At 49.2% G+C, this 13,340-nt stretch overlaps 1 protein-coding gene across 2 annotated transcripts in view; it reads right to left on the reverse strand.

The window, feature by feature from the left end:
• Positions 1-1,027: 1,027 nt before the first annotated feature.
• The window catches only part of ATP10A (ATPase phospholipid transporting 10A (putative)), a 191,587-nt gene continuing 179,274 nt past the window's right edge, over positions 1,028-13,340 (reverse strand). Inside the window, exons 17-22 of one of the 2 annotated variants that reach the window (XM_063640219.1) lie at positions 10,008-10,301; positions 5,603-5,803; positions 3,333-3,413; positions 3,150-3,254; positions 2,461-2,648; positions 1,028-2,314 (exon numbers count right to left, since the gene is read on the reverse strand). In XM_063640219.1, the coding sequence (XP_063496289.1) occupies positions 1,681-2,314; positions 2,461-2,648; positions 3,150-3,254; positions 3,333-3,413; positions 5,603-5,803; positions 10,008-10,301 (1,503 nt within the window). In that variant the 3' untranslated portion in view covers positions 1,028-1,680. The remainder of the gene's footprint in view (positions 2,315-2,460; positions 2,649-3,149; positions 3,255-3,332; positions 3,414-5,602; positions 5,804-10,007; positions 10,302-13,340) is intronic. The other variant, XM_055278452.2, reaches the window with a different exon arrangement.

Raw genomic sequence — 13,340 nt, forward strand, 5'->3', positions numbered from 1 at the left:
CGAAATCACTGGTCCGAAATCACTGGCTGCTGAAGCCCCCACCACCCCTTTGTCTCCCCCATTTAACAGGGCATCGAGATTCCTCTGACGTCCACTCATGCAGCAGCTCAGGTGTTCTGAGGGAAGTGGACCTCTCTCCCAGCTCCAGCTTGGAGTCCCAGTCAGGACGTTCCCCTCCATTTGCCAGTGAATGGTTCTGAGGATGTTGTGCAAGCTATGCAGGGTGAGGCTAAGGAATCCAGGACTCTGTTTGGAATGTGGAGAGAGGGGCCCTCTGCCTCTTCTGAATAGTGATGCATGGATAAGTCCTGGGGGTGACATCAGCCAAGCATCCCCAAGAACAGAGGCAGACCCAGGACAAAGCTATCCCTGAAAGCTGGGAGAAAAGCCTAGGTCTGAGTTGCTGAGTCCAGGCACCCTCTCTTGGGACCTACGTTGAGCCTGTGCCTGCTTTTCTGCTTGACTGGAATGAGGTGCATTTTCTGTGACTTGCAATGGCCCACACTCATTGCAGAATGAGCCATGCTTTCCTGATATGCCATGCTGAGGAATTTCTTTGTCCTCAGATCCTATGCCCTCTCTGCATTGCTGTCCTTGAAGACAGGCATCCGAAGATGCCCTAGGTCCCTCCCACACAGTGGGGAGTACACCCTTCACAGCCCCGGTGCTGAGCAGAGCCAGCAACTAAGAACTGTTTGACAAAGTAGAAAGAAGGGCTCAGAAGATGACATGCCATATCATTGCCTTGGATTGTTATCATTTCCTCCCCTTCCTTTTCTACTTTTAGAGGGACAGAACTAATGGCTCATTAGAAAAATGCCTGAAGACCGCCGAGCTCCTTGGCACGTGGTGCTGATGGCCTGGTGCAGGGTGTCATGGTGGCCAGCTGTGCAGCAGCTTTGGTGTGTGCCATGCAGCTGTTTTCTTCATAGCCTCTAAAACGACTTGCCTTATGGAAGTGCCCTCAGATCATACTCTGTGAGGTCAGGTATTAATCATTTCATACACCAGTGGTAACTGGACACACTGTCTTTGCAAAGTGAAAGTTGTTTATTGCTTGTTATGATTTAACAGGCAAAATACTACACCGGGGATGTCATACCTGAAAGGCGGTCTTCCTGAAATGCCTGCCCGGAACAGAATGCTGGGATGCACTCAACTGTGAATTTTTCATGAGGTCTTCCTTTCCCTCATCTGGATAAAGTGGAGCGCAGCCCTCCTGTGTCAGTGAGACTGGAAGCCCGTGGGGGACTCTGCCTCTGGGGGCCACGTGCTCTGCCCTCTGCCATCTCTGCTCATTGTTCCCCCGTGTTTGCACCTGCCTACATCAACTATGAGCAGTCGCACGTTTGTACTCAGGGAAAGCAGGGTCATACATGTTGAAGAAAACAAATCATACTGCTTGTTCTTAAAAATGACATGAAAAAATAAATCTAAACACACTTTTCAAGTGTCACTCTTCTATCAACTTTTATACATGTTAAGGCTTTTCTTTTTCTTTTCAATATACTCTACTTAGAACTTTAAAAAATAAACTTTCTTTTTTGGTACCTCTCGTTTCCTGTATTAGCCTGGGAAACATTTAGAAATACATCTCCCTAGAACTCTTCTGTGCAAATAATAAACATAAATAATATTAACATTTATTTATATATATTTAAAAAGGCCATTTCAAGGTTTTCACTGCGACCGCCTTGAAGATGCTCCTATAAGTAGTCTGTGGTCTGGCCCCTGAAGTCCTGATCGGCCTGAGTGGGGCTGGACAGGAAGTCCACGTCCCGCTTGTCCATCTGCAAGCTGCTCCGTCCGGGAGAACTGTAAGACACTCCCCAGCCTGCTGACCAGCGACCAGGAGGAAATCCAGGTGAGTAGGCTGAAGGTGGGCAGGCTGAAGAGGGAAGACAGGGGGGTCACCCTGCCGGTGCTGGCAGCTCTCACCTTGGACTCCTCAGGACACCCTCCTGGACTCCTCAGGACAGCCTCCCCTGGCGCGGAGGACATGGGGGCCGGTGCGCTCAGCCCCTCCAGCAGGGTGTGCTCCCTCAATGGCATGCTCATGTCCACTCTGCTGGGCTCCCCGCTGGCCTCCGGGGAGCAGGCCGGCTGCTGTGTGTGCCAAGAAGGCTGGGACAGGGGCACAGAGGTCTTGACAGTCCTCCCTGATGAGTGCTCGGTTCCCGAATCCTTCGGGAGGCATCCCTGAGTAAAGGTCTCTTTGGGAGCACTGCATCTCCTGGGGGACTTCCTGGTCAACTGACGTGCCAGCTGAAGTTGTGTGGGGAAAATGCTCCCCTGGAGGGATCTGAAAAACAATCTAGAAAAAGCACATTAAAACAAAAAGTTAGATATTCCTGCCGGTGGTGTCTTTGAGCTTCCAGAGACCCACACAGAGCAGAAGCAATGCCAATGTCGTCTGGGCTCACTTGGGACTCAGAGGCACCATCCCGCTCCGACACCCACCTGGGCAGCAGCGCAGCGACAGGCGTCATCAGGCAAGTCAAGTAAAACACTGGGTCACCCAGTAAGGCTTGCATAGTCCAGTAAGGGTTGGATGGAGGATAGCACGTGGCACAAGATGCATTGTAAATCAAAGCCACGGTGAAAAACAAAAGGACACTGAAGCCACACGTTATCCAGTTGAGCCAGGTCTGAGGGGGAATGAGAAAGAAAGGGCTTTTATTTCCACCTAAAAGTGACAACAATGACAATCAGAAAAACGTGCCAGTCATCAATGAACAGGTGTGAGGTTCTGAGGCCTTCAGACACATTGCGGTCTATGACATGGGTAACCGGTGGGGCTCAGTGAGGCCTCCGAAACCCATGGACCACCCTGGGAGATGCACAGGAGGTGAGATGGAGTCAGGGGCGAGAGGGCAAGACAGGAGGGAAAGGAGAGAATGTGGTGGTGGAAGCGGGAAAGAGGCGGGAGGGAGATGAGCGTGGCCGGGGAAGTGCGAGCATCGGGCTGCAGCGGCTCCCCACACCACAGGGCTCGGGAATGTGTCATTGTCCTTCTCATCACACTGAGGTCAGCTTTGCAGTCTCCTGTCTACTCAAAACGACCTCCCAGACCTCATGAATCTGCAGGGAAGTGTGGGGTCCACGGCATCAGTGCTCTTCTGAGACGTGGCCACGCAGGCGGCTCTTACCCAGGTTTTGGTTTCAAAGCCCAGGTGGAGCAGGAAGGTGAGCAGCGCGATTGTCACGATAGGGGTCCCCCAGGTAAACAGGTCCACGTTTGAGTCATAGTAGGCCTGAAAGACAGTGGGGTCCTGGATCTGTAGGTCCCCGATCCAGCTGGTAAGAAAAACTGCACCTGGGGGCCAACTTACCAGGTAAGGAATGGAAAAGCAAACCAGGCTCTGGAAGGCGGCGTCGGCCATGTTAAACCAGAACGTTCGTGGCCGGTATTCCTGGGACACAAAAACAATCAGTGATGTTACAGTGAAGAATTGGCATCCTCTGTGAAAGCAGTTAGAATAAAAATGGAGTCAGTTGTCTTAAAAACAACAGTAACAACAACAAAAACCTACCCTGAGGAGTAGAGCTGGGAAAGGCCATGAAGGGAGGGTTCTCATGCATAAATGCCTGATAACAAAAATAATCATACCCACAGAAAAATATATCTGTAAGGACATGTGCCCAGCAACTGTCTGTCCAACCTCAAACAGGCACCATCTTTGTCGTCTATCCTTGTAGTCAAGGAAAAAGCATCTCAAAACGATCATGAAATTTTTTCCTTTAAATATATTTGTCTTCCTTTACCTCCCTAAATATGCACATAGCTTACTACAGCACACATATTCCCATTGCAATGCCCTATTCCCGAATAAACACCATTCTCTTTTAGAGAGCCTCTCTCTGTTTGCTATTTAGGTTGACACCTCGAATGACGTTTCCCAGGATGCTACACGTAAGTTAATGCACAAGGCAAGCACCTGAGGAAAACTCACTCTCTCAGGACTTTTGGAGACGCGAGGCCCCAGAGGCCTGATGAAAAGCAAAACTATCTGCAGCTGTCACTCACTGGGAACACTTGCACCAACAAGACGAGCTTCAGTAGCTCCAGGTTCACAGTAAAAAGATGAAACTAGCCTGGCGCAGTGGCTCACGCCTGTAATCCCAGCACTTTGGGAGGCCGAGGCAGACGGATCACAAGGTCAGGAGATTGAGACCATCCTGGCTAACATGGTGAAACCCTGTCTCTACTAAACATACAGAAAAATTAGCCGGGCATGGTGGCGGGTGCCTGTAGTCCCAGCTACTCGGGAGGCTGAGGCAGGAGAATGGCGTGAACCCAGGAGGCGGAGCTTGCAGTGAGCCGAGATTGCGCCACTGCACTCCAGCCTGGGTGACAGAGCAAGACCCTGTCTCAAAAAAAAAAAAAAAAAAAATGAAACTGCTTTCCATATCTTCCCAGGGAACACGTCTCTCAAGTAGGAAGTAGGAATAGCACCTGAAATTCCGGGCATTCTCCCTCAGTTTGAGCCCTTCTATTCCTTCCACTTTGACCAGGTTTTGCCTCTCTTGGTGGTGGGTCCCTTAGAATGTTTCTTAAGAGTGAGTCTTCACTTTTAAAATTACACAATGGATGTGTCCCAATGTTAAAAGCAAACAGCTATATACCCATGGGCAGAAATGACAATAACCTAGATATAGATGAACAGAGTCTCTATTACCCGGGTGACCAAATGTGTATTTGACCCTGCCAAGTCCCAGAGCAGCTGGCACGGGACCTGCAGGAAACACAGACTGGGGAAGGAGCTCTGGCTGGGCACATAGGGAAAGTGCTGGCTAGGCTCTTCCCGTGGGCCACCTAATTCCACAGGACAGGACACACTCCCAGCGTCTTTGTCCCACAGGTGGCCAAGGAGGCTGAGGCCTGGCCAAGGATGGGAATTCCCCTGAAGCAACAGATAACAAGCAGAGGCCCTGCTCCCCTCCCTGGCCCTCCGCCTCCCGGCACGCCGTGCATGCAACCTGCTTCTGTGGGAACTGAACATTCACAGAGGTGGCCAGAGGAAGTTAACTCATCAGTGAACGAATCTGGAATTAGGGATTATTGCAGGAGAAATGAGAATGCGTGTTCTTTTTGCCCACATGGAATAATTCAAGGCAAAGAAAAGCACTTACTGTCTACTTTAATGGCTGGCTAGAAACAGCTGGTCACCAGTGTGTGAATCTATGTGGTATATTAATGCCAATATGTATTTAAATCTATTTGCTCTTTCAGTGGCTCAGTGGCTTCCCTATGGGTTTGTCTTCTTGTTCATTCCCATTCAAAAGAAGTAAAATTTTCTTCCTTGCTTTAGAAAAATCCCCCCTCCAGCCTCAGTGATCCCCTGTGCCTGACTTGGACTCTGGGCTTTCCTTGGGCTCCTGGAGACTCTTGGAGGGGGTACAGTTTTGCTTATGACACTTGATGCACCGCAGCCAAGCACAGAGCAGCGCTTTTTCTCCGTCCTCTAGAATGGTGAATTCTAGAATTTCAGTTTGTCCAAGGTGTCCATCTAAAGGGAGGCTGGGGGACTGGCACTTTGGAAGAGCGAACATGGAGGGCAGAGCTCAGGAGGTGGAAAGCGGAGACTGGAGGCAGCTTTACCTCCATGTTCTGGCCACTCTTGTAGAGCTGCGGGTTGGTCAGTAGCACGTTGGCCGGCACATCCCTGTCCAGCACCCCAGTCACGAGCGGGGGAAGCGACGAGAAGAGCAGATTAAAGAAGATTAGATACCACTGGTCAATCATGGCAGATGCAGAGAAGCCACAGAAAAACTGGAACCAAAACAGGAGGCCCACGAACATCTGAAATCAAGAAAGGAAGAAAAGGAACAGGCGAGTCTTCAGCCAATGCTGAGGATTCTCATCCGAGGGAGCTGACAGGCCTGCAGAGTTTCACCGTCAAGATTAACTGTATTGGCAGCGATTTCTTCCAAAGACAGCCGTGACCATGAGACCTGCTGCTGGCCTCTGCCTCTCCCTCTTCCTCTTTCCCTTTGCCCTCCTCACTCCCTTAAGAAAGAAGAACTGGCAGTGGGAATTGGGAATTCCCAGGAGCAGCCCTTGTGGGGACGAGATTTTGTGCTTGACAAGCTCTGGATCATTAACATAAAACAAGATCATGGTTTCACAGGGGTGTAGGGCTGCTCACATTTCAAGAGGGCCAGTTGGGTATGAGCTGTGGCATCTTCCCTAGTGGTCCTCCTCTGTCTGTGACTCCAGACAAAGCCTACCTGTGGCTATATCTCTGCTCCTGTCTCTTCTTTAGTGACCTGCATACTCTCTGAGGCGGTGCAGTGGACAGTGACTGACTCCCACTGAGGGGAGGACACACAAAAGTACAATAGCAAAGCCGATGACCTCATCAACATCGCTGCGGTGACCTGATTGTCCACAGGGACCTCTGCTGGGGGGAGAGGGAGAGGCATCACCTCTGATCCTATAGCTACAGCTACCCGGCTCAGCAGAATAGGAAAGTGAGATTCAGGGAGGTGGAACAGCCACCTCTGGCCCCTGCTCAGTGGGGTGGGAGCAAGTTCAGATCTCTTCTCACTATTGCTAGATTCCTGAATATCAGCGGCCTGAGTGCATTTATACGGTGGGCACGACAGTTAGTGATTGCAAAGCATTCTAACACTCATGAGCTATGTAGCTGGGCACAGAGCATGAACTCTTCAGTCTCACTTTCCTTGCTCATGACATGGGCATACCAATGATACTCAGCCAATGCAGCTGCTGTGAGCATGAAGCGACCCAATGCATTTAGAATACTCACCAGAGCCCCTGGAGAGCTATAGGTGCTCGCCTATGGTGTGTGGTGGTGAGTGGTATCGTTAGTTCCCTTGTTTGGGACTCAGGCAGGGCAAGTGCTCTTACCCCACATACAGAGAGGGAACTTGAAGTTCCAAGACATCAAATGACTTGGCTGAGGTCACGGTGTGAGTAAGGAACCCAACTTGTTCAACTGTGATGGGTCTTGACTTGGAGGGCAGGCACAGTCCCAGCAGGGAACTCTGATGCTAGACAGACATTTTCTGCTAGGCACTGCAAGGCCTGGGTTTGGTTCTGGAGCTGCAACTATCTACCCTTTTGACCCTGACTCAGTCATTTCACCTCCCTGAGCTTTTGGCTTCTTGACCTGAAAGTGACTTGTGAAGATCATAAGAAATGATAGCTTATGTTGAAATAACCCACCATGCCACATAGCCTCCAAGTCCTGTGTCAGACTATGATTTAAATGTCTTAATATGCAGCCTTTCCCTACATGCTGAAAACGAACATTTGGTTTTTATTCATTGACTTTCTTCCCTTCCTCACTCCTACGGCTGGCTCTCGCTCACTCACCCCTACTGGCTTGGCCTAGTGAGTCATCAGTAGCAAATACAGTCAAGAGAAAGAGAAGATAAGTACTCAGATAATTGAGATTTTTTTCCTATAGTACCAAAAAGCTTTCATCCCAAACCACTGTTGCTATGGAAACCTTTCTTCTCTGCTTTTCATTGGAAAGAAAGGCCACCTTATTCCTAAAACTAATGAATTTCTCATTTTAGGAGGCAGAGTGATTATCCTTGAACTCCTCATGTAGATTAATGCTTGCTAACACAGGCCTGGCATTTTTGTGGAATAAAAACAGGCGTCCTCTTCTCCTTTCCGCACCCTTCAATGGGGAGGGACTCATCGCAGCAGGCAGGAGGCTGTGCCCATTCCAGGTGGCCACTAGGGCCTTTGTTTGCACCTGAAATGTTTAATGATTTGGCCTACATCATTCTTGCCCTCCCTTCGATCTGAGACATTTTAACTGGGAATTAGGGATTAGCTGGCTCAACTCACAGGCTTTGTTTTGTTTTTTTAAGATTTAAAAGAAGACTGGACATGGTGGTTCATGCCTATAATACCACACTTTGGGAGGCAGAGATGGGATGACAGCTTGAGGCCAGGAGTTTGACACCAGCCTGGGCAACATAGCGACACCCCGTCTCTACAAAATAGAAAAAATTAGCTGGGCATGGTGGCCTGTAGTCCCAGCTACTCAGGAGGCTGAGGCAGGGAGACTGGCTGAGCCTAGGAGTTTGAGGATACAGTAAGCTATAGTGGCGCCACTGCACTCTAGCCTGGGCAACAGAATCAGACCCTGCCTTAAAAAAAATCCAAAGAAGGAATTAACATGCTCAAGATCTCACAGCTAACAAGTGACAGAAATGGGGCTTGGATTCTGCCCTGCCCACCCCCATTCATCCCTCCACTCCTTCCAGAGCTGAGACCCTTTAGGCTTACAACTGTGCACTTGAGGTCTCCAAGCTTTGGGGATTCAATGCCAGGGCTGGGAGAAAGGAGGTATGAGCTGGCAAGCCCAGGAGTGGTGTGACACAGCCCTCCTCGGATAGTCCCAGGCACAGCCTAATCTGAATTAATGTCTGGGACGAAACCTATCAAGTTAAACACGCCCTGACTGGATCTGAGCAGCTGTATGCATTTGCTAGAAGATGCTCCGAAAAATGAAGGGGGTGGGTGTGACAGGGAAAGAGAGGTTGGGAAAAGAAAGGCAGGTGTAGCCTCCAGAAAAACAATTAAGAACATGGAGAACCAGCCTGAGCAACAAAGTGAGACCCTGTCTCTACAAAATAAATAAATAAAAAATTAGATGGGCGTGGTGGCACACACCTGTAGTCCCAGCTGCTTGGGAGGCTGAGGCTGGAAGATCACTTGAGCCCAGGAAGTTGAGGCTGCAGTGAGCTATGATGGTGCCACTGCACTCCAGCCTGGGAGACAATAGTGACACTCTGTCTCAAAAAATAAAAATAAAAAGAGCATGAACAACCAATGACAGTTTACAGCTAGCTAACTGGAGAGTTTTTATATGGAACTGGAAAAAGAAGACACCTTTTATTTTATTTTATTTTTTTCAGAAGAGTACAGGATAATCTTGACACTGGAGTTCTGGTGTTTAGCCAGGTAGATTTATGGGACTACCTTGGAAGATCACTTATCCTAAGAGTTTATTTTGTCTCTTTGTTTGTACATTCAGCCAAAAGCAGCAGCAGCCTAGCAACTCCTCAGTAAAATATCTAGAAATCTCTTACAAATGGGGCAGAACTCTGAGGCGGCCATGTGGTCCATCCTGCAGGGTTATGGAGGTGCCCATCTGCGAAAGAAGCAGTGAAGAAGGAACTAAGAGTCCAACGTGAAGATCCACATGAAATGACCAGGCTGTTTGCAGAGCCCCCAGAGAGACAGAAATGTCTGCAGCCAATCTGCCCTGGGTGTGACTTTACAGCAGGGTCAATTCAGCTACAGACTGAGCTCATCCAAGAGGGGTGCGTCTGCTCTGCAAGCCTGGGAGGTGGGAGAGGGTGGGAAGGCCCGATGGGCAACCCCTTCCTGCCGGGTCTGAGCCTCCCTGACCTGGGGGCTTGCCGCCTGTCGCCTGTCCTGGTGTGGGTGTGTCCCAACAGAGGCCATTCAGTATGGGAATCAGAGTGAGGCTAAGTTCCCTTATTCTGATGCCAGACCACAAAGCACACTTATCATTGGATTTTCCCTGTCTACTCTAGAGAAAATGCTGGTAAGAGGACTCCTGTTTGGGGATATTTCAGCAGCATGCTCCTGAGAAACCCATGGAGAGAGTGGTTAGGAGCCTGGGAGAAGGACTGGGTGGCCTGGGGTGAATGCAGCCTTGAAGGTTTACCAGCTATGTGCCCCTGTGCAAACTGCTAGCTGCGTAATTACGCCCCTTCTCACTCTGCAGCCATCAGTGGACTTGCTAGTGTTATCTACCTGTTTCCACCACCTCTCCATAGAGATGCAGCTGCTCTCATGCCCCTGAATTAGACTCTGAGGCTACAGAGCGCAGAGCCAGCTCAGGACAGGGGACACTCACACAGGCGAAGGAGGATGGAGCAGATTGTCCATGGCCTCCCATCTGCTCCATCCTCCTTCGCCTCATTCAGGCGATGGTCCTAAGAACCGAACCTTCCAATCCCAAAGCTCTAGACAGGTATCCAATACCTACTGCGTTTTTGTAGAAGAAGTACAGCACCATGTTGGCAAGTCGGGAGTAGCACCAATGCCCGTGAAGAATCAAGAGCCTCTCCAGGTATTGGAATTTCGGCACCGCAAAGTCGCTGGCCATCACTGCCTTCAAAGGGAGAGGGATTCCTGTTACTGGTGATGCCGACCTGGTGTAAGGTTTGTCTTCTCTTCTCAAAATGCGAGGTACACAACAGGGAAGGAAAATCCCCATTCTGAACACAGTGTGAGCGTGGCTAGCCGGAGTCTCCGTCGCTGTTGTCTCCCTCAGCGTCTCCTTCCATTACAAAAGAGGCAATCTCACCCAACACGCTAGTTCAGGGATGTCACCTTATAGGATTCATTTACACTTCCAAATATGTGTCATTAATGGGGTTTAAAAGGTTTTCCTTTTCCTGCTGTTTTCTCAACAAATGAAAAAACACTGAGATACATGGAGTTTATCTGCCTTTCTTCGCCCCTGAATGTCATTTTCCTCTAAATCGGTCCATGATCACAACCCAAGGATGACCCAAAGCTGCTCCTGCCATATGTGTCAGAGACAGACATTCCCCTGTCCCGGGAGGTGCATTTTGGGCTGTTCTCCCCAGGAGCCTTGGTGATGGGCAAAGCCAGGTCCACGGCTCTACTGGCCTCCCACATACTCCCAACCCAGGACGCCGGGTGCAGGCAGTGGCCGTGTGCAGGAGGGAGTGGAGAAGATGTTTCCTCCATGGACAGGCAGGACCCTGCCGTGGAAGCTTCCCCTGCATATCATCAAGCAAGGTGCTTACACAAGGAAGCCAACTAGGCTGGAAAACACCATCAAAATGATACCTTTTGTCTGCAGAATAATTTGAAACCCACTGTACAATAAATGTCTTTGGAAAAAAAATCAAAATGGCAGGAAAAGCTAGATTTCTGCTTATCATCAGGTTATTCTAAACAGAATGCCAACCTGCCTTTAACATCCAACTGATTTCCCTATATTCAAATAATATGTAGAAAGCAGTAAATTATGCCTCAAATGGTACGCTTGAAATGGAATAGTGTCATGATACACAAAACCTTAGAACATCAATTTTCTGAACCAAAAGTTAAGGATTTCACAGCAAATGTCTCTCTACCTCTTGCTGTCAACACATAGGGGCTTAAAAGGTTTCTCGTGTTCTGTAATGCTTTACTCATTAACCCCATGATTCATTCTCTCAAAAATCATTTATTAAGACTCCACTATTGCCAGCCACAGACTTGGAGAAACAGATACTATTAGACACAGTCCCTGTCCTCCACAGAATCAGTCTGAAAAGCTCAGTCAAAAGGGACCAGTGTTAAAAAGAGGCTGATGGCCTACAAGGCCAAACTCTAGGCTGCCTTTGAAGAAGAAACCCCAGCCTTGAGAACCACAGTCAAACCCCTCTGAGGACGCCTGGCTTGCCAGCGTTCTGCAGCTCCTTCTTCCCCTGAATCCAGGCCTCAAATACAACGCTTGTCCTTCCGTCAAAGTGGCCTTTCCAAAGCCTCCCAGCTTTTCTGGGAATTCCAGGAGAGCAGGATCAGAGATGTTGGGGTCACCTTGTATCCCTGGCTCCCAGCCAGCCTTGGCTCTAGAGGGTGCAGGACAAATAGGGTGAACCAGATGAGCCCGAGCTCGTGAAGACAGAGCTTCCTGGGAGCTGTGGGATCTCCTCTGCTCCTCCTGCCCCCTGCCTGGGGCAGCCTCCCAACCTTGGCTGACCTGGGAAATGCCTACTCCTCCTGCCTGATCCTCCACAGCTCAGCTCTGACATCTCTGGCATCCCTCTGCCTCAGCATCCCACAGCTCATCTCTCAAAGGTCTCAGCAGGGACTGACTAAAATGCAAGCAACAGGGTCCCAGTGCTGGAAAACCCAAATGCATAGGATGGTAAGGAAAGGTATCAAGCCTTGTCCCCATCTCACCTAACACATCCCCAGGGAGGATGCACAGCTTTACATGTGTGCGGAAGTGCCCAGCAACCTCCTCCCCAGCAGCTATGCCTGTTCAAAGCTGCATCTCCGGGCACCTGCCCTATGGCTCAGCTGTTCCCATCACCTCTCATGTAGAGCCCCAGGGCTTGGGCTGGTGCTCCCACCGTGAGGAGGAGAGCAGGCATGGCAGCTCTGGCCCTTCCCCAGCCACATGCTCAACATTCAAGTGTTTGATCCAAAAGATGTTTACTAGTCAAGTTTCCAAGCATATGAGGTCAATAGGCACTGCCCCCATCAGATTTTCGGTAGAGCAAACAGTGAAAACAGAAGCAATGCCAACAAAGTCAGAATGAATGAACTACAGTTGACCCTTGAACAACATTGGAGTTAGGGGTGCCCCCGAACAGTCGAAAATCCACATACAATTTCTGACTCCCTCAAAACTTAACTACTAATAGCCTACGGTTGACGGGAAGCCTTACTGATCACATAAACGGTTGATAAACACACACAATGGAATCTACACGTATTTCACATATTCATGACATACCTGCATTTTCCTTAATTTTTTTTTTTAAATAAAAAAAATAAAAAAGAGACTGGGTCTCATTGTATTTTCCAAGCTGGAGTGCAGTGGTGCAATCATAGTTCACTTCAGGCTCAACCTCCCAGGCTCAAGTGATCTTCCTGCCTCAGCCCCCTAAGTAGCTGGGACTACAGGCATGGGCCACCACGCTGGGGTTTTTGTATTTTTAGTAGAGATGGGGTTTCACCACATTGCCCCACTGGTCTCAAACTCCTGGCCTCCAGTGATCCTCCCGCCTTGTCCTTCCAAAGTGCTGAAATTACAAGTGCGACCCACCACGCCTGGCCAGCTTTAATTTTTTCGATATTTCTAGGCTATGCGGTTCATCTGCAAGTTTTTTCAAATTGTCACAAATCTCCAAAAAATTTTCCAAGTATTTATTGAAAAAGGTCCCCATATAAGTGGACTCAAACAGTTTAGACCCGTGTTGTTCAAGGGTCCACTGTATTTTGTACATTTACTTAGCAAATGTTTCTTGAGCTTCCCTTGTGCAAGGTGCCATGCTGGGCACTGTGGAGACACAAAGGTGAGTCAAACATGAACACCATTTTCAATTTTCTGGAGGAAGAAAAAATGTGCGAGTAACGTAACACAGAGATTCCAGTCAGATGACGGTGGGGGGAATAAGGCAAGTGTCAAGGACCAGCCATGATGGAACTACTGTGCATCTAGCTTGGGACCCTCCATCTGAGGGTGGAACATCAGCTAAAACTATTAATGAGCTCTGCATAGGCCTGGCATGTAGTACATGCCCAATAGATCATTACTGATCAAACCATTGAGTCAGCAAATGAATCAACC

Source organism: Symphalangus syndactylus, chromosome 5, assembly GCF_028878055.3.
Source record: "Symphalangus syndactylus isolate Jambi chromosome 5, NHGRI_mSymSyn1-v2.1_pri, whole genome shotgun sequence".
Classification (NCBI taxonomy): Eukaryota; Metazoa; Chordata; class Mammalia; order Primates; family Hylobatidae; genus Symphalangus; species Symphalangus syndactylus.